Source organism: Pteropus vampyrus, unplaced genomic scaffold (genome assembly GCF_000151845.1).
Source record: "Pteropus vampyrus isolate Shadow unplaced genomic scaffold, Pvam_2.0 Scaffold58, whole genome shotgun sequence".
Lineage (NCBI taxonomy): Eukaryota > Metazoa > Chordata > Mammalia > Chiroptera > Pteropodidae > Pteropus > Pteropus vampyrus.
The window spans coordinates 5,767,056-5,789,485 of record NW_011888839.1 but is presented as its reverse complement, the minus strand read 5'-3'; the positions used below and the strand labels follow the sequence as shown (position 1 = coordinate 5,789,485).

The following is a 22,430-nucleotide window of genomic DNA, read 5'->3' as shown; positions in this document are numbered from 1 at the left end:
GAATAAAAGCATCTTTAAGTAACTGACATTTTTATCAATCTGAAACAAACAATCTAAAAGATAATCACTGTGGGTAGTACTTTGGATGACTTAAAGACAAGTTCTAGTCCCCGTTTCTAAGCAGACTGACATCTCCAAATCTCTCTGGAGTCACTATGGCATTCCCCTTAAGCCTCAGCAATGTGAAGTTCCTAATTCTTATTTCTTCTTCTTCTCAATATCTCCCCATATTCAGTTAATTATGTTTTTCTGGAAGCTAAAACTTTGGTGTTATTTTCAGGCTGCACATTTAGGAGGATATGCAACTGACTGTTTTGAGTCATGGAATTAATAGGTTCATTTGAGTTGACCTAAGTAAAAGAAGAGATCAATTTGAGGATTAACACAAAAGTTAAAAAAGAAGGAGGTCTGGGATTTGACCAGAAAAGAGAGTGACACAGATGTAGAGCACATGTTATATAATTAACTCATAGTAATCTTATGTTTATAATCTTGTCAAAGAACATGTCCCACATATGGTATGCTGATTAAAATTCACAGAGCAAAATCTCAAATAATCATTCAAGAAACTAGAATTTTCCACTTAAATAACTAACATGCTTTTGGGGTATATTATAAATAAAGAGCAGATAATCTGGAGAAGACAAGAAATTCCTCAATGAAAAAACCCCAAAGTGTCAGAGAATATAAAACAAGCATTGCAATTCATCTAGAGAAATTTTGCACAAGTTAATCACAGCTTTCAAGGATATAAAAGCTTGAGATTTCACTTTGTCAGAGCTCTAATCTATTTGCCGCTACTAATGTGTTTTTAAAAATATAATCATAAGAATATTTGTAAAGAATACACTAATAAAATTTATTTCAGAAAGTTTCATGGATACTGGAAAATTCTTGTTTTCCTTATTTTCAACTAAAAAAAAATCTGATTTTGATAGGCTCTTTAGCTTTCTGGGGAAACATCTTTACCTCATGTCAAGAGACTGCCATTTAATACCACTGTGATATTTTCGTAATTACTGCCATAAGCTGTTTAATATTAAGCTAGATAGAAAATTCTGTTAGCCATAATGCCCTGCTGAAGTTTCACCAGTTCAGAATCTGTCAAATTCTTATCATTCTGTTTTTTGCAAAAGGTAAGGCCATTTCAACTGTGAATTTCTTTGTAAAGGGTAAAGCTGATTTTTTTTCTCTTATATAAAAATAAATTTTATCACATAAAGCCTCATTAAACTTCAACATTAAATTTTTTTAAAAATCTCAATTAAAATAAAGTTTCTTATTATTTTATTAATTTATTCATTCAGTCAAACATTTTTGAGCATGCAGTCAGTACCAAGCCCTGAGAGAATTGCTGTGAAAAAGAGAGACAAAGTCCTTGCCCTCATGGGGATGAGAATCTAGTATGAAGGATTAAATAAAAACAAATTTTTTTTTTTACTTAATAAATATTTACTGTCATATACCTTAAAAGGAAAGATGAAAATAGATAAGATATGGTCTTATCTATGAAAGACATGTACAATTTAAGGCAGGAGATAAAACTGTATACATAATTTAGGCAGCTGACCCAAAAGATGGATAGAGTGTGTCTAACACAGGAACGCTAAAGTAGAGCTAGTGGGTCTCCTTCATTAATGCATCCCAAGATATTTACACAGTATCTATTGTGTGCCAAGCAATGTACTAAACACCAAGGATACAATGATAAATGATATGTTCCAAGGCTCTAAACTGGAACACTATTGTTATGTTGAGAAAGAATCACTAGTAATCAGTTTTATCTGTAGATGAAGGTGTAGGCTATAGAAGGGGAGTGCAGGCTGGATTCTCTTTCAAAGTTTCTTACTGAGGCCCAGGGACCACTTCATCAGAACCACTGCTGTTGCTTGTTAAAATAGATTTCTGGATTCTCCTTTAAAATCAACTGGGGAAAAGTATCTAGATGTGGAGTCTAGAAATTGAATTATTAATAACGATTGAAATGATCACTGCACTGTTGTGTGAACTTAGTTAATATCATCACCAACTTAATGTTCTCCTCCTAAGATAAAAAGTATAAAAAGGAACATAAAATCACCACTACAAAGATGATTTTAAAAATTCCCTAATAACCTATCTTTATTTACCTATACATATGAAATATTAAGGAATATTAAGGTATTTTATAAAACCAGTATAGCCCCAACATCATTTCCTAGATGGTCTAGGGTTTTATAATGTAACTAGATTTCTATTCTCCATTATTCATATGCCACATTATGCAAATCCTGTTGAAATAACAGATACGAAGAACATAAGGAAAAATAAAATATGACCTTAAATCTTCATTAATTATTTTAGTCCGACTTGTCAACTTATCATTTTGCAAATTATTTTCTACTGCAGCCAAGAGAAATATTAGTTACAACTTAAAGTAGCAATTTCTTTTTATTAGAGAATCCATCATGTCTTGTTCAGTAAAATAAACTCTTTTTCTTATTAAGAATTTTCTGTCTAGAGGCTCCAACAGAAGCCACTGCAAGATTTTGGGTCTCTATAAACATACTTGATTTTATGGTTTGTTAATTTGTTAATTAATTTAAACAGACACATGAAAATTAAAACTAACAAAGAGGACAGCATTATTTCATTTGGCAGAAATAAATCCAAATTAATCTTAGAAACACTATTGGTAACCAAATAGCAACTAAATAAGCATGTGTCATTAAATAAGATTAGAACAGTAGGTTCAAGTCAATAAGGTTGGTAATTTTTAAATGTTTTATAAAACTGTGTATATTTTTATTTGGGGTTTGTTAGGTTACTGCATTTAAAAATATTTTATATCTTATTTTTAGTTTTAAAAAGCCATTTAGTTTAAATATATAATGAAATCTGTCCTGGACTGGGAAACAAAGTATGTGAATTTGAGTTCTGGTTATATTACTTGACTTGCCAATGAAAGTGTTCTTCACATGAAATGCTGATTAAAATTAACTTGAGTAAAAGATCAGATAATCATTTAAAAAACCTGGAATAGTTATGTAGCTGATATTGTTTCAGTGTATTAAAAGGAAAGAACACATTTGACAAAAACCAAAAAAATCTACTTTGAAATATTAAATATCAGTGTGATTTAAAACAAATTATTTAATCTCTTTGATAATTTCTTCCAGTCCACAGATAGTTTACCAGTGTCACAGGATTACCATAAGGATTGAAAGATATAATGTAAATGAAAACACTAATTTAGTAAAGTAATAGCTGTCAAATTTTTAAATGCTTCAAAAGAAATGGGTAGACTTGTTATAAACAAATTGATGCTCCTTCTCTCTATCTCTTTTTCTGATTAAGTAGATCTGAGACAAGCCAAGAATTTGCATTTCTATCAAGTTCTATGGAGATGCTAATACTCTTTGTACAGGATCTTTTGAGAACCTCTGTGGGAGCTGGTATTAGGTATACAGGAGCTGGTATTAGGTATACATCCTTTGTAAGGATGTTATGCAAGATGAACTAGGAATCAAAAAATTAAAAATAATATTTAAGCCTGAGATTATTTGACAAGAGAAGGGAGGATTAAATGTGAAATCCTGAATCAAGTCTCTTTCCTAGAAATTTTCACTAAAGAAAGACTAAGAATGGAAATATCTGAAAAAATACAATATGGCAGATATAAGCAGTATGTTCTACAATATATGTATAGGATTGGCTCTTACAAGGGTTAAAGAAGGAAGTTTGAGGGTGAGGAGTTTGAGGCAGATGTCTATGGTTTTAACAAGTCCTCTAGGTGATTTTGATGCATGTTAAAATTTGAGAGCCCTGCATTAAGGGCAGCTATTGTAAATGGAAAAAAAAATTGCTTCTTCTCTTTTAGAATGGTTTTGTTATGTACTATCTTTGGGAGAATTAAGAAAATAGTTAAATCATTTTTCATATTTCATAGTTTGAATAAAGAGTGTCACTACAGATGTATTTCAGATATATTTATATACTGTAAGAATATGTAGGCGAAAATAGTTTTTATTGCTATGGTCGTATTACCAAACCTGTAGTATCAGGTAAATGCATGCTGTGATCCCAAGAGTCATCTGTTGTAGGATACTACAAGTTACTACAGAGTTCTCATTTTAGGCCTGCCAATGCTTGCTAGCTAAACCACTCAGGTCATCCGAAGATCTTTACACCTCGGTACAGTTTCCTCATGTAGTTTTTACATTTGCTTAGAAATACCATAGTTTATTTAACCAGTCCTTGTTTGATAGACATTTATATTGTTTACAATTTTTTCTTATTTAAAGCAATGCTGTAATAAATAACTCTGTATATAAGTCGTTTCACATGTTTGTAAATATATTTGTTGGATAATTTCATAGAAGTGGAATTATTGGGTCAAAATATATATGACTATTCATTGAACTATGTCTTTATTCTGGATATTTTCTGTTTACTATTGGGCATATTTTTCCTTATCAATTTATAGATACTCTTTGGAAAAAAGTATGCTTTGTCTTTTTCTACATTGGAAATATTTTGTTCTAGTCTATGCTATATCTTTTGACTTTGTTTACAGTATTTTATTAAGTATGAAAATAGTTATTTTTTCTTTAAATCTGTCAGCATTTTTCTCTGGCTTATGGGAAATTCATAGACAAGGAAATGAAAATAGTCATAGGCATTTGAAAAGATGCTGAACTTCACTAGTACTGTGTAAATCCAACGGTAGTACAATCAGAGTGGTATTTTGCTCTTGCACATATACATACACAGATCTAAAAGATATCCATGATATTGTGCTATGTGAAAAAATATCAAATTGAAGAACAATTTCCATAATATTATCCTGAGTGTATGTGTAAAGGGTGTGTGTGTGTGTTTAAAAAGAGGAAGATATGAATGGACATCCACCAAATTAATTAACACAACAGGAGGGAGATAAAATGATAACATTTCCTTTGTATATCTTGCGTTGTCTTACCCATTGAAACAAGCCTTAACAGTTTTACAATTAAGTAAATAAATTATATTGAACAGGGGAATGATCAATAATGACAATGAGGTTATAATAGTATATTTATATTATATTATTATACTAGTATATGTGATACGATTATTTTATCGCTAAGGGAATTATAGCGTCAAGGTAAAAATTTAAAGAATACATATTTAACAATGCACTTAAAACGATGCTGGCTGTACTTTTGATCTAAGTGACAAATTTATCTTTTAGTTTACCTAGAAGTGCTTTAAGAAGAAAAAGAAGAAATGATATAACAGAAGAAAATAGCATTTCAAGAGAAAGTAAACAGAGGTCAAAGGTACAGAGAAGAAAGAATATTCCATACAGTGGTGAATACAGACTTTGGCAAAAGTGGACATGTGAACTGGAAAGGCAAAACACATCTTCATTATAAAATATACACGAAGATAAAGAAAAAAATTCATTCAAGACTCAGAAAAAAATGATACCACTAAAATATACTTGAAAAGTTATTTTTTGTTAGAGAAAGATTATAAAATGAACAGTTAGAAGGCCATCATCGTGAAAAAATATGGATTTTTGTAAAGGAATATACATTACAGGATAATAAAGAAAATATGGCTTAAGAAAGTGTAAAAAAAAAATAGATGAAACACAGACAAAACCTAAAGATGATTTTTGAATTGTAATTTGACAGGATAATGGACAGAACAATTTTAAAAGGTGAGGTTATTTAAAGAAAAAAAGGAGGACTCTAATTTTTATGAAAAATGAAAATGAGCAAGAAAGTAGAGAGGTATCCCTGAGAAAGAGTTAGTATTATTGTTTGTGATAGAGCTTATACAAGAAACTTTCACTTAAACATTTTAAAATATAGCTTTGTAGCCGCCGAACTACCAGAAAAATACATGTGTTTGTAAAAACTCATTTAAAAAAAGAAAATAAACCTTTATACTTACACAGGGGAGGTGGATGTTCCTATTATGGTTAAATTAAAATAATAAAAATTTCCCTGATGCTTCCAGATACAAGCAATACTTTTATTCTTTTGAACATACAAGGAATTCATATGCCTCTCTCTTAAGTATTTATCACTCACTACCTCTTAATTTTAGCTATTTTTGTGCTCTTAACAAAACTTGTCCTCAAGTCTGTGATCATCTAACAATTATATGACAGGCACTGGGGGACATAAAAGTCAATACTTAAGCCTAGTACTGATTCTTGTGGCTTCGTTATTTATATCTAGTTACTGTGGTCAGGATTGGAGTCTGGGAAGATGGTGAACAAAGAAGCTATCATTCGTTACATGAACAACTATATGAAGGAAGGAAAAATCGAAAAGAAAAAAAAGAAAAAGAAAGAAAGAAAAAGGGGGTCCTCACTCAAAGTTAGCAAATTACTTGATTTGAAGGTCATGACATTCCAAGTTTCTTCATTATTGGCCTTAGGGTATCCTCTCTCTAAATCCTTCCTTTTGTTCAAAACATATCATCATATTTCTAGCTAAGTCCACTATAAAAAAAATTATCCTACAATCAATTCACCATATATCAGGACATTGTACAATATCGTTAGTAGCATAAAATATTTATATTTCAACAGTCTCTAAATTGTTAAGACCACAAAAAATAGAGAAAAAGACTTTTTAAAAACATAATTTTAAAATGGTAAATATTTTGAATGTAGTTTTCCTTTCCTGTAAACTTTCTTTAACTCACTTGAAAATATTATTTTCTTGAGCATTAATTTTCTTAAAACATTAAGCATATCTACATTTTAGAGATAATATAATTTATCCAATTGATGCTTGAATAAATTATAAATTCTTTTAAAATTTTTATTACATTTATTGGGGTGACACTCATTAATAAAATTATATAGGTTTCAAATGTACAATTCTCTAATACATCATCTGTATATTACATTATGTGTTCACTACCCAAAATCAAATCTCCTTCTGTCAATGTATATTGACCTGCTTTACCCTTATCTACCTCCTCTTTCCTCTTTCCCTCTGGTAACCGCCATTCAGGTCTTGTTTCATATGTGCACTATATAGATTTATACATTCAATTTGAGATCTAAATTCATCTTTGGAGCTTATATAGTATATTTGTAAACATAAATAACTAACAATATTGTATATGCTACAAATGAAACTATTTTATACCTTAAAATTGTCTTAAGCATAGAAAGTGTTTTAATTTTCACCTAGTTTTTATAACATAAAAGTTGTTAAATAAATATAATCAAGAATACTAATTTTACTTGCTCATAATTATTTAAATTTGATACATGTGAACTAGATTTTTTGTTTATGAAAAATTTCTTAGCAATCTAGACCAAACTCTTATCTGATGTCAAAATAACCTATACAACATACAGACTTATTTTGAATACCAGCAGTGTTTTAGAATCAAATACACCTATGTTTCAATCATAACTCAGCATTTATATACTAGATGAACTTGGGCAAATTTACCTGTGCCTGTTTTTCCTGTAAAGTGGAGAAAATAGTACCTGCTTTGTAAGGTTGCTGTAGGGACAACAAACAATAATTAGAAAGTACTAGGAAGAGTCTGGTACATGGCCCACTCAGTAGGAAAAAAGGTTTAGTTGCTTTACAAAGATTTTCCTTACCTTCACTCCAAATCTGATCCCTACACATCCCAGTCACTGGGATCAAGATCGGTACTGTCCTCTAAGACAACAGGAAAGAAGTGCACTTGCTTTATTTAACACATAACAATTCTTCAAATATTTTAAAAGTTCTATCATATCTCCAGTATAATAGCTCTTTTCTCAGCTAAACAACATCTGTTCTCAACACTGTTTTCCATGATAGCTTTTATGGTTTGACACTAGATGAGTTCTATGTTCTTTATTCTTTAATACTAAAAAGTATGCACTGAAGATAATTTGCTGAAGAAATGATTTGTTTAAATGTATATAGGCTTTATGACTAACATCTTCTCACCTTGATCATACAGTTTAATGTGATTTTACATTCTGTATTATTAAAGCTGTATCAATTTGAACAACTCTACTGAGAAATTTGAAAAAATTTAAAAAGCATATATTGGCATCCATTTCTTAAAAACGTGAAAAAAAAGATGTGTGTAATAATTGAAAGATCATATACTTTTTTGAAAGGATTGAATTTTTTTTTTTTTAATTATCACCAGAAATTATTGAGTTGCTATTGATTTTTTGCACATACTGCTGATGATTTCCTCAGGCCAGATTTTTCAGTGGAATTCACAAACATATTCTCTGCGTTCTCTTCTCTTCTCAGAGCAATAACTGATTAAATGAAAATGTCAGTTTTGTAGGGGTAAAAACATGAAAAATGAAGTGCAAAGGCTAAGGTTCTAGTTTTAATTGAAAAGCTTATTAGATGTCTGACTTTGGGCATATTATTAGGCTTTTGTTTTGTCATCTGTAATATGAAGGTGAACTAATGAAGTTCATGATGCTTTCACAAATTCAATGTCAAAATAAACATAATGATGATCTATACAATATTGTCTTTAAAATACTTTCCTTCTGAAATAAAATTATTAAAGACCTGATCAAGAAATGATAAAAATATGATGTAATAGGTATAACATACAATTTAAGGGGAAAAAATTAGAGTATTATCTATTTTGTTTAAGTAAATGTTTAAGTAAATAATATATTTCAACAGAATTTTTGGCAAAATGTTTAAGTAAATAATATATTTCAATAGAATTTTTGGCAATAATTCAAATTCCAATGATAGAATATTTAAGATGTCTATAAAGCATATTCTTCTTTATAAGTGATGTTAATAAATTTGTGACACACCTATAACTGCTTTTTGTGTAAAAAAAGCATTTCAATTAAAAAGCTGATTTTGTTAGAGGTTTTTATGTAAAAAGAATTTACATAAAAGGTGAGTTAAGTTTAGGTCAGTAAAGATAGCATGAACTGTGCAACTCTCTGTGAGAAGATTTCACAATTATTGAGGATAAGCCATAGCACTGGGAGACGGGGTGCTGTGAAAAGGAATACCCTCTACTTTCTCCTTCTGCCGCAGTTTGCAGAATTGGTGCAGCATTTTCAGCTACAGGCCTGTCTCATCATATACACAAATTCATGACTTTGTACCTGATTTGAGAGACGAAAGAATCATGCCTGGTGAATAAATTACATTTGAAAACTTCTGGGCTACCTCATTCAGCCAGTATATCCAATTAGTATTTAAGCTGGTATTCGAGGCCCACAGGGGAAACTACTGGTTATGCTTGGTCCAACATAGTAAACATGACAAAATGTAAGACCAAATCCCACCTCTACAGGAAAGCTAAATTGATATCCCATTGGTGAAAGATTAGTCTATTTGGTATCGCCACAAGAACAGAAACTACTAATCTTTGTGTAAATTGTAAAAAAACTAATGATGTAGGAAAGTACTTTAAAAACTTATTTTGACTGTGGAAATCTTTCTTCCAAGAAACTCTTTGGCAAAACACACACACACACACACACACACACACACTAAACCTACTTAAGTGGACCTGAGAGATTCAAATCTCATTTTTCTCTTCAAATAGCATACCTCTGCTACTCCCAACCTCAGTAGTTCCTGTGCTACTCTCAGAGAAACCTGAAGCAGTCTGAAAATAACAGCTAGAAGAGGAACTCTTTTAGTAAAAAGAAACTGAAACACTGTCCTTCCTTTTTGTTAAAAAGTTGAAAATTCTAGACATCCACCATCTCTGTCATTCTTCTGGATAATATTTTTGGGAAAAAAATCAGTAAAAATATGCATTTAAAAAATAAAACACTTTTAGCTGGTTTCTAAATACCATTCTCTACTAAAAGGACAACAAGTTTGCTTGCATAAATGATTAATTCCAAATCTGGGACAGGGGCATATGAAAAGGACAAAGAAGTCAGATTGAAGGGGTTCCCTTTGCCAAACTTGGGCCATTATGATCATCAAAGTAAGTAATATAATAATGAATTATAACCCTTTGAGTAAAATAAGAACCTGAGTTGATAGACAAATTAGTTAATAAACGGGGGAGGAAGAAGCACTTCCTTACATACAGTAGAAAAGAAGGAATGATAGAGTTAGAAAATCATCAATAGATCTAAAACGAGTGGGTGAAAGTTTATTCGGTCTGTATATTTACATTTTATGTATAGTTATTTGGATTAACCTTTGTTTCCCTCATAAAATTATAAGCAACACTAATGCAGTGTGCCTCTTTCTGCTTTCTGTCATCAGCACAGTCTCTGACACACACTGAGTATTCAATAAATAATTGCTGAATATTGCCAATATTGCCTTAGTTTACTCTTAAAAACCATCTCTATTCCGTTCAATATGTAGAATTAAGACTGATGACCCAGATAAAGTTTGTGTGCTAAAAGAAAGTGTAGCAATGTTTATATTTGGAACTCTACCCACTGCAGCTCTGACCTTTAACAAGGCAAAGAGATTACAGAAGAGATTGCAAATCATGAACCATTCTCAGTAATTCAGAAGTTTATAAGTCTGGAATTCCATTTCCATTTAAAATTTTAGTCTATAAGTAGTAAAAGATTATAAAATATTATTTATTTTAAGAAGTTCATATAGACACACACTCATAAACAAAAATTTTAAGGAACATATATTGAAGCCAACCTATTTGTAATGAATAATTAAATAAACTTCTAAAATTCATATACTCTGAATTCATGCTGTGTCAAAGATGTTCTTGAATATGGCTAAAATCAGAATGATGTTACATGGTTCTTAGTTAGTAGTCCCCATAGGACTAATGTGGATCAAGTTAATTCATTGCTAAACCTATGTCAATCCAATATAGGCTAATAAGACAGAATAAAGAACCTTTCTTCAATACATTACAGTATCACACACAGAAAAATGCTGTACTGGCCTCCATGACAGTCCAAAATGCATTGGCATTTGTTACTGTTAGCCCTAAAATAGCAACATCTATTCTGTAGAGCAAATTAAGCAAAATTGGCTAGCCTATTACTATGCAAATAAAATTCATTAGTGAGCTAATAATTTAACTTCTACCGATGCCACTAGACTTGAAGGCCTATTATTATTCAACATTATAAGATGTCCTGAACTGAATCTAATTTCATAAAATAACAACATAAAAATTAATTTTTGAGGCTTCTATCAGCATTTTTCATTTTTCTTAGACAATAATCAGTATTTATAATTCCTAATAACCCAACAATGAATTTAATATTCTCAAGAGAGAATTCTTAATTCTGAGACTGTTATGTTCTCTTAAAAACAAAATCCTATTTTACAATATTAATAATATTCTTTCTTTTCACTCTTTCGCACTTCATTATGCTACTATGACAACAAAAACCCGTTTAAAAAACAAAACAAAACAAAACGGCTACAGACAAGATAGTAAAAATCTGCAATGGTTAACTGAGTTTGAGTGTTCAGTTCCCCTTTTTGCACCATGAGCAAACACATGAATAGTTGTATCAGATTTCCTCGGGTCACAATTTTTATACTCAGTTTTAATAAAAATACTGTTTGCTCAATCTTATCAAAAGATAGCTATAAATACATAGTCAACAAATTCTTGTGGTAACTAAATTTATTATATATATCTTCCAACTGCTTCCAAGTCCAAATATCAGCTGGAAACCAAGTAATAAAGAGATTCAATATATCATTTTCTAAAATGAAATAAATAACTGTCAAATTAACATCTGACAATTTAATATAAAATATTCTGAATTACTGTCTAGAGAATTTTCTGTGGTGTTATAAAAGACAGAAAAATTGTTTCCAGGCAACCCTTTTTTAACACTTTTCAAGTCTATATTATTATTTTTATTTAAACAATATAAATAATTCAAATGACAGTATAAAATAAACACATATGTGAATTAAGTTTTCTTTTCAATAGAATTATCTAAAATCCTAAATATAGAAAGTATTTCATAAAAGTGAATATCATAAGTGAGTCAGTGCTTCTTTTATGTTCTTGAACTTAATAATTTCATATTTACTGTAATCTAATGCTTTGATGACAAAAATCACATGAATTACCAAATAATCTAATAAATTCATTTCCTAAGTCTGGACTACTTGATTTAAATTAGCTATGGATCTATACAGAATCTTTCAAACATTCTATATGCTTTTATTTTCTTTTTATACTTTTGTGTTGCTTTTACTTGTTATAAGAATGTATCATTTCAGTAACTGGAAAATTCTTAAAGACTTAGGAAAAAAGTAATGTTAATAGCATTTCAGTAACTGGAAAATTCTTAAAGACTTAGGAAAAAAGTAATGTTAATAGCAATGACGGAAAAATGCAACACTACTATTCATCATTAAAAAGTATTCCCTTTGCAAAGGAAGAGAACTTCACAAAGTTAACGATGAAACTCATACATAAAATTTCAAGAACATAATTCAGTACTGTTATGGTAAACTATATTTCAGAAAAATGGAATTTTTCTATGTTCTCTTAAAAATGTAAAATTTTAAAAGGGTTCAAAAGTACTCCTCCTCCAGGGCTTAATAAATAGAAATAAAAGAAAGAAATAACATATTAATATAACTGGTGGCACGAATGATGTCTATATCATGATATACAGCTAATACAGATGGATATGTTAAATTAGGAGAAAATGAGACAATTTAATAGGTACAACAGAAAAGACTAACTAGATGAAATAATATTAAGAGTAAATTCATATAATGAAATGATTTTAAGAAGAATACTAACATTCTTTCATTGATCTTTACAGCCTACAAGGAGAAAAAAGTTTCCTTATAACCGAAGCAATCTTTGATGTCGTTCCACATCTCTAAGTTGTTTTCCCCTCAGCCTAGACATTTAGCTTACCATGGAACTCAAAATTACTTTTCAAATTTTCCTTGAAGTTGGTTGCTGCCTAACGCTTTAAGAATAAGTCCAGACTTATGAAGACTACTACAGCTCCCAGTGACTTATTCATCTAACACTATCTGAGCACCAACTGCGTGCCAGGTACTGGTAAGGCCATGACAATATGATGATGAGCAAAACCAAAGATAGCCTCTTTCCTTATGGGGCTTAGAATCTTATAATAAAAACGGCATTAATCAAAAATAGCCAGAAAAAGTAAAACTGTAGCTAGAAATACAAAGAAGACATTTACCATGTTATTACAAAGTTCATAATAGGGAGGCGTAAAAGTCAAGGAGGTAAAACCAGCCTTCTCGAAGAAAAATGAAATCTGAAGGATTTAGAAGAAGACAACTAAATAAAGAATAAGGAAGAATGTATGAGGCAGAGGGAACAAGTCGTATAAAAGCTGCGAGGTAAATAGATGAGCATCTCAATGATGAAAAAAGGCCAAGAAAGTGGAAAGCAGAGAATGAGGGAGAGAGAGGTATATGATAAATATGGAAAGAGGTAATGGCCAAACAATATAGGTACCTCCGGGTGCTTTTGAAGGAGCTTTTTGTGTGTGTGCTCATAGTTGTTAAAATGTCTCCTTCTTAAGAATTATGCTTCTATATTCCTTTGGGAATATGTCTCTATTTGGGGAAGGAGGAGCAACGAAGGCAGAAAAAAAGAGCAGAATTCAAGTAATTCACAAATAAAAGTCACATTAGACAAATTTGTTATGACAGAAACATTGGTGCCAAGAATTAGAGATGTTTGTATCTGGAAGAAGAAAAATTCTTTTAGGCAAAAAGGCCAATGTAAAGTTCCATTATTAAAGTTAGCATGGTAACATTTGTTTTAATTGTACATAATAATTTTTAGGTAAACTAAGAAGTAATGCCAAGAAACAAAAATAATTCCCTTCAGATAGTAATAAGTCAAATTAATCCATAATTATTAGTCAGTTTTAAAATGTGGTTTCTTATTAGAAAAAGAAACATCTAAAAACCTACGAACCACGAGGAAAGAGAAAATGAGATACACATCTAAATAAGGAAAGGCTGATGTTTTAACATTAATCCAAGGTTAAAGATGACTTTTCCTTTAACGCTGTAAAACCTTTAAACTAGAGGTAGATTTTTGAATAAGAAACTAACTAAAGATCTTAACTTTTTTGATAATGTGAAAAAAGAGCAAGTTAACTTACTATATGTGTCATAATCTCTGAGGGAGTTTCTAATTTTTTTTTTCCAATCACTGTAACAAAGTTTGTATTATAAGAAAAATCTCAATAGGGTTAAGGCATTAATTATTTTCCCATTCTGCAAGTTACACAGGAGGAGGGGAATTACTAGCAGGAATGATAAAGCTGTACTTGCATTTGGTAATGCAAAGAGAAGCTTACAAATGAGACGTCTCATTAATTTGAGCAGATGGATCAAAATTAAAGGCTGAATCACCAACTTTTAATTTCCCAGTAGCCAAGAAGAGCTTGAAGTCTTGCAGAGTATGACTGTTGAAAAGTCAACATGAAAAGATTTTCTCCATCTGTCATCACACATGCTTGAGTGGAACACAACTGCCTCCTACTGTTTTTAATACTTTTATGGCAAAGCTGCACATAAAATCTATTAAGTACATGAGCACATGAGTTTAGATGATTGGTATACTGAAACCCATGGAATAGTATGATCAGAGACTATTAGCATGGTTTTTGAACATGTAATACGCTCTATTCTAATTTAATTTAAATGGAGAGAAACAAATGAATTCATTTGTATATTTAAGAAAAAAATATTAATTTTTATCACGAAAAGTATTTGGTTGTCTAAGAGTTACAGTTTTGTTTTGTTTTGTTTTTAAAGACATGTTTATCAGTTTACTTAATAATGGACTGAACAGCAGTTGCTCTGAGAAAATTATTTAGGGACACCATAAGAAGGGAGAAAATCCAAAACACTAAAGGCAAAACACTGAAGGCAAGAAAACAAATAAAATCAAGGAATATTCCCTAGGAGGATTTTTAAACTGGTAGGCAGGTAAAAGTGGTAGCAGAGAAAACTCTATTAATTTCTGTGGACTAAAATAGACTGACTTACCATTTCTTACTATTCTATATTTACTGTTAAAATATATTTAAAAGGCAACAAAATAAAGCTAAAGTTTGTTAATTAAACAGCCACCAAGAAATAACTTATGTTCACTTAATAACAAGGAAAGGCACCTTTATTGAATATGTAGTTGGCTGCTTAATAACAATGTACTAATGTGCAGTTAGTTATAACTATAATTGAATTCTAGAAGCAAAGTTCTCTGTCTCTGTCTCTGTGTGTGTCTCTCTCTATACATATACATGTATACACACACATATATACATACGCAAACACATATATGTAACTTACTGTACTTAAATGCACAACAAAACATTTAAAGAGAAGCGTCTCTTAGAATGAAGCACATATAGTTAGACCTTTCAGTCATTAGAGTTAGGCAGAATAATATAACTGAAAAGATAATTTAGCTGTCAATATTTTAGATAACAAAGTAAAAAATTATTGAATTACATATTTTTCATTTTCTGACAGATGGATACATACAAATTCATTTGCTGAAATTTATCACGTGGGACCTTATACAAAGACAGCCAGTGACTGGGATAACATTATATTCAACCTCAGTTAAGAGGAGAAAAAACAACTCAGAAACTCTAGTCTATTGCGAAGTTTTATGTTAACTTTCTAATAAAAGCAGAGGACCATCGCTTAGTGATGGTATGACTTCAAGGAGATAGAAAAGGAAAAAAATAATCCAGTGAAGGGTTCTAACCCCTGAAAACAAACTTCCACATGAGCCTCAGTAATCAAAGACTACTGTGAAGTAGCAATTCTTCTGTAATGGATTAAATCAAGGATCGTTAGCCTTGCTGAAAGAGGTATCTACCTCAGGTTCCAAAATCAAAACGTGTAGTAGTCCTCCTTTCCAAGTATCCAAACTGCAATTTCAGTTCTGGACATAAAACAGAGGCAATCAGCAAAATCTGCCACTTAACCTAAATGCACTTACAGGCCAAATAGTATTTGGCAGAGCAACTTGCAAATAGATTTAAACTAAACAATTTCTTTGAAAAGACTGAAACAGGAAAAGATTTTAGTTTGAGGCAACTTTTCCAAAGTCACACACATATTATAGATACAGAAATGAAAAAGATAGAACTTTGTTCTCAAATTATGTTGCAAAACAGCTTTTAATTTCAGATAACTGTATTAATGTAAAAGACTCAGGTGCTGCCTTAACTCAGTACTTAAAATCTGAAGACACTGGCTTGGGCATTTGTAATACTAGCAATACTAGAGGAAAATAACAACTAATGGGCCATAGCCCTGATGCATTTCACATTTCCAACCTCTCCTTCTCATTAGGATGTTAAATCTTTGAAGATATCAGGCAATTCATTTATCACAATCAAATTATATTTACCATAGAGTTCTCATGTGTATGATACAATAGTGGGAACTTAACCAACAATGCTTCCCTATAACCTAGTCTAACTTAGTAAGACCTGTCATACTGGAACACAGAACCTAAAACAACAACATTGCATAGAATACACTAATTAATTTTTTAAAATCTGACATCTTTAAGTGTTTATTTATATTTTAATGTCATCGTTTCTATTCATGGTTTTGTCTTATTTTCACATAGGGAAAATATAATAAATACATTAGAGAAACTATAGAAATGACAGAAAAAAATAGGGAATAAAATAGAATTTAACAAAGGGAAGGACATACACCAACAGAAATTATCTTTGGATGGTAGAATTAGCAGTAATTTTTTCCCCCTCATTTTTACTTTTTTGGTGTGCTCAGGGTTAAATTTGTTTTAACTGTTTTTTTTTTTTTTTTTTTTTTTTTTTTTAGTGTCTTTTACATCGGTCATATTTAAACTACATTTAAAAAATACAATTACAAAGGCTAAAGACCACAGGGTCACAGTATGAAGCAAAAACACAGGGAAGAACAGATGTTTCTAATTGAAAGTAAGTGAACACTAGTTAGTTGGTTTACCCATAAATGCATACATATGTGTCCTAGTTAATACTCCTCCACAACCTAATACTTATCAAAAAATCAACAGATTAATAGGTTATGTTCAGGTCTTGCTGTCCCCAACACAATAATTTATTTACTTAATAAATATATTCAATCCGTTTCAAAGGTTTACAGCAAAAAAAGAAAAAAAAAAAAGGAAAGAAAAAAGAAAAGAAAGTGCACACCGAAGCAAAGCATGAAAAATGCAGTACATAAAACACATGTTTTCATAATCATGATTTTGAGGTACTAGTTGTTATTTAAGAAAAATTTCACTGGCATGACACCACTCTGTCTTATATGACTTCAGATTGTAAAACAAATTCAAAGTGGCAAACACACATTAGATCATACATAACCTTACATCACAGTACACTGATAAAACTATGCAATAGATGAACATAGTTTAAATTTATAAAATCCTATGTAGGTCTGTTATGACAATGAAATGTTATAACCCTTTCAGATGCATCACAGGATTGTGTAACAAGATCACACAATGTGGCCATTTGTATCATAAATACATTGTAGGAGTTTATCCTAAGTACATGTTTCAGCAGAGCAAAATAACTGGCAGAGAAATGATCAGAACAGTAGCACTTTCTTTAATAGAAAGTTGCAAACATTTAAGCATCAATAATGGAGGAATAATCAATCATAGAGGAATGGCCAAGGTCAGCCTAATGGCAAAGGGGCAGTGTAAAGTTCTGAAGATGTGGGCTTTATCAACACGAAGACTTGTATTTCAATCCTGGTGTGACTTTTTACTAGCAGTATGACCTTAGAGAGCTGCTTCACATGTTTTAGGTTCATTTTCTCCTTTAACAAAAGGAGATAATATGCTTATGTCAGAGGACTGGGAAAATTAGAAGTCCAAAGAGACTTACATGGCATCTGGGACTTAGAACCTGAATAAAAACTCCCCTGTCTCTCTTACAGATATTAAAATTGTGAAGATCATATAGAAATAATGAAAAATGTTTAGTATTCATTAAGAAAAACAATGAACATAAAAGTGTATATATAGTATAATTATTTATTTAGTAATAGACTATAACTAATAATCAAAATTAAGTTTGAATAAGCACTATCAAAAGCTACATATGTAAATGGTAAAAGACTAATGGGATATGTATAGAAATTTAATAATAATGCTAAAATGGTAAAATAAGTGGAACTATGAAAATTTTCCTTAGTATAGTTATTTTATTCTTACAGCTAAATAAAAAAGGAGATATGTAGGTATTTCTACAGTCCTACCATTATGAAAAACAAACATCATCATTAATCATTCAAAAACAGAAACCATGAGACCTGCAGTCTAAACCTCAATTCTTAGGACACACAGCCTGAAGAGAGTCTTAGGTCTTATATATAATTATATATATATTTTAATTTCTATTATTTAAAAAGAGAAAAAATAATCTTTCAGGGTTTACATTTATAATGAAATCTAACATAGACTAGACAAAGTTCTCTCGTAATGGAAGAAATCCCATAGCAATTAAAAATCCTGGAAAAAAAAATGTTATTAACTCACAGTGCAAAGTTAAATGAAGAATCAGACTAGCTGATATGATGCTGAAAAACAGTCTCAGGACTGATACTAAATGATTTCAAGACTGACTATAAAGCTATAGAAATCAAAGCACTGTGTTAAGGGCTAAAGAACAGCCAGTTAGTGAATGGAACAGAACAGTGAGCTTAGGAATAAGCCCACATAAATATAGCAATGGATCTTTGATAAAGGAGCCAAGGTAATAAAATGGAGCAAAGATAGTCTTTTCAACAAATGGTGCTGGAACAAGTGAACATCCACATGCAAATTAATGCATCTAGACACAAATCTTATGCCCTTCCCAAAATTTAACTCAGAATGGATCATAAACCTAATTGTAAAACACAAAACAATAATACTCCTAGAAGATAAATAGACAAAAATCTAGGTAACCTTAGATATGAAGATGAGTTTTCTTAAGAGCATAAAAATGAATAAGTTTAATCATTAAGTATTGTCTAAAAACAGAAAAAAATAAAGTGTACCTGGTGTCCAGCCTTTACTTGCTTCAAAACACTTTCATAGCATACTTCATCCATGTTATTCAATTGTTGCACCTTAAAGATTTTAAAACATGAAAAATATCAAGTGAAGCACTTATAAACTTTCTAACTACCAAAAAAAAAAAACATTGTTAATTACAATACACCTGTATTTACTTTCTGACTAGCTAGAATGCAGAAACAGTAAATACAATATATATAACATATAACAACTCAATAAGAAACAATGAAATTAAAAAATACAAATAAAATACAACATATAATACTTTCAGAGTACTAACTTTCTAAGTTTTATAAAGACTTAGAAAGTTTTTTAAAGACAATTATTTTAAGGATAATATACTAGTTATACATATTTTGAAATAATTTTAAAGTTCTTTTCTCTGCTTTCCCCAGAGAAGTCCATTCTTCGCTCTGTTTTTCTTTTATTTCATTCTATAAACTATGGAGCTTTCCTGTGTAATTCTCAAAATTACCAGAACACTACCCATAGAATGTCATGGTATATAAAGCTGAAATCTAAGGAAACATACCATTTTGTAATATATATGTAGAAGGGTAGATATTATTCTACAGAAATATATTTCAGATTAATTGAAAGCTTTATATCAAATTCATGAATAAGAAGGGTTCCAACACAAAAGGAGGTCACTAACAAAAAGGAATAGGCATCTGGCACAGCTTGCATCTCTCAACATTTATTAAGAGTTTGGAGGAGATGAAAATATCATATACACCTGAAATGACTATGTTTTAGACTTTTTGTTTTAATAACATAGACACTTTATCATACTGGAAATAATTGTTTTATGCCGACTAAAGCGGATGAGATAATCACATAATAATTTTCCCCATTAATGATTCAAAAAACAACTCCAAATAAAATTGCCAATATTTTTTTCAGTTTATTTTGGATTGAGTATTCCATTGTATTCCATTGAGTTCTGGCCAAAGTCATTACATATTTCAATTAGATATGTCATATGCATTTCCTATGTTCTTCCATAACAACTGAATTACATCATGAGTTTCTTTCTAAACGAAACTCTGAGAAATCTATAAGAATTTCTTCTTAAAGAAAATGACAAATTAACGACTGGTTAGAAAATGTATTAAACAATACCCTGGGGACATGCTTAATGGTTACCAACTGTAATATTACAGCTGAGTGTAAAAACAATACATTTTAATAAGATAAAAACTATATTTATAACTAACATATATAATTTACTTTTTACACTATGTAAGATTTAAAAGTTTTTTAAATTTTGCAAATTTCTAAACCTTCAAAATAATTATGATGGTTCATTCTCTAATGCCATTCCTTTTATGATTATAATAGTAACATTCTGTGGTGAAAAATAGTTTGGATTTAATTAGCTTTAAGCGATTTGCCAACTCGTATGATGAAATTAAAAGAAAATAAGGTTTAAGATGGCTGACAAGCATCTGAAAAAATTTTCTTCTTTATATCTTTCTGTGATAACCATCTGCTACCATTTAAATTATAAAGCTGAAAGAACACTAAAGCTATAAAAAACGCTCTACATCTGCCCTAATGATACATTAAAATAAGATAAATAAATATTAAGATATGACTGAAAAAGAAAAAAAACAGCAGCCAACTAATACCGAAAAGTACTTGCAACAACTAATGAAAGTAAAATATGTATATAACTACTACGATATCATAAGTCAAGGATATTCTAAGGATACCTTATTTTTATGCAAAGCAGATGGAGCTTAATTGTTGTAGTGATAGTCACCTCTCATGTTTTTCAGTTGAGTATTTTATTTATAATAGCATACTGTAAAAATGGCCCTATTTTACTAATAAAATTGTTTTTAGGTAAGAAATAACATAATACATTAAAGACCAAGACTGACATAGTAACACATGATTCCATCTTGATTTTTTATAAAGAAGTCATATGGCCTGCGAATATCCTTCTAAAGATATTGCTTCTACTTAAAAAAAAAAGTATTCTTAAACAGAATAATAAATATACAAAATTTATGCAAAGTAAAGTATTCCTTCACGATATTACAAAATGAACGTCCAAAATAACCATGCAAATGGTACCTGGTAATATTACTAAGGAACTAGATAAACAAACTTTTTAATGCATTACAAAGAATTTCAGAAGTATCATATATATGTAAAACTAATACAGTAATTATAAAACATTATAAGTTAAATAGAGCACCTCCCTTAATAGTTGCTTCCATGAAATTATTTTTCAATTGCATATAAGGTATTATTTACTTTTGATTATTAATATACCAAAACATGTATTACTAGTTTAATGAGAGCCTTTTATTATTTCACAATGGCCTTCAATCATATCAAAATAACTTTTTGAAATGTATATTTTTACATATAACTCATATTCCTAGCTGAGAATACAAAATATACATTGAAAATAGCAATGCAAACTACTACAAGCAACTTTTGGAGGAGGAATTACTCTACTATAGTTGAGAAACTGCTTACTTTTGTCCAGTATGTTATATTTGTAATGCCACTAAAACGGTCTTTTGAAGTTTCTAATTCCAAATAAGTACTAAACAATATATCAACAGAAATATTTTTAGAAAAAAAGTATAATTATTAAAATGAAATTTACCTTATTTGTACTTTTAACTCCCAGAAATGTCTGTCCAAGAGGAACTGGTCGAAAACGGCCATCAAAGTAGAAAAGGCCAATGTAGGGATTGACGTGTAAAAACGTAGCAACATCGAGGTAGTTGGGCAAGGTCGCAGAGAGTCCAAGAATCCTTATCATACTCTGTGTGGATTCAACCTATATGGATTATTTTAATTAATGTGTGAGGTAGACTCAACGCATCTGGATTTATACTGTTAAAATAAGTTTCAGTAAATATAAAGTATGAAACTTTCACAATAAAACAAGATCCTTGAAGAAATACTGAACAATAACACACAGTCTAAAAGAAATAAAATGAAAGAAAACTGGCCTAAACCTGGTATCTGGGATGACATAAAATAATTCAAAACGTAATTTAGTAAACTTCCTGAACTGGAAAATCCTATTAATTGTTTCCTTTTCCTTTTTTTCTAAAAATGAAATGAAGTAAGTGACATGGGTTAGGTTTTAGTCTAAGTTTTACCAGTTTATAATATCAGGTGTTAAAAAATGTAGGCTGTTTATTCTGAAGTTCGATTATTTCAAATTCATTTTAAATGCAAAAATAACTTAATTAAGGTGGACACTTCTAGTGCTTTACAAATCTAAATTTAAAATGCTAGAACTGCATGACAAATATTTAAAACTATGTGTGTGTATATATATTTAATGAAAAATTATTTTCAGGAAACTAAATTTTAAAAAAATTCTTGAGGACTCACTTATAAAATGAGTATTTACCTTTCCTTATTATAGACTGCTT

The 22,430-nt window shown here is 30.2% G+C and overlaps 1 protein-coding gene across 1 annotated transcript in view; it reads right to left on the bottom strand.

The window, feature by feature from the left end:
- Nucleotides 1-22,430, bottom strand: part of ASCC3 (activating signal cointegrator 1 complex subunit 3) — a 266,182-nt gene that overhangs the window by 135,770 nt on the left and 107,982 nt on the right. The window contains exons 12-13 of the mRNA XM_011360723.2: nt 21,647-21,823; nt 19,002-19,073 (exon numbers count right to left, since the gene is read on the bottom strand). Of these exons, the coding sequence (XP_011359025.1) occupies nt 19,002-19,073; nt 21,647-21,823 (249 nt within the window). The remainder of the gene's footprint in view (nt 1-19,001; nt 19,074-21,646; nt 21,824-22,430) is intronic.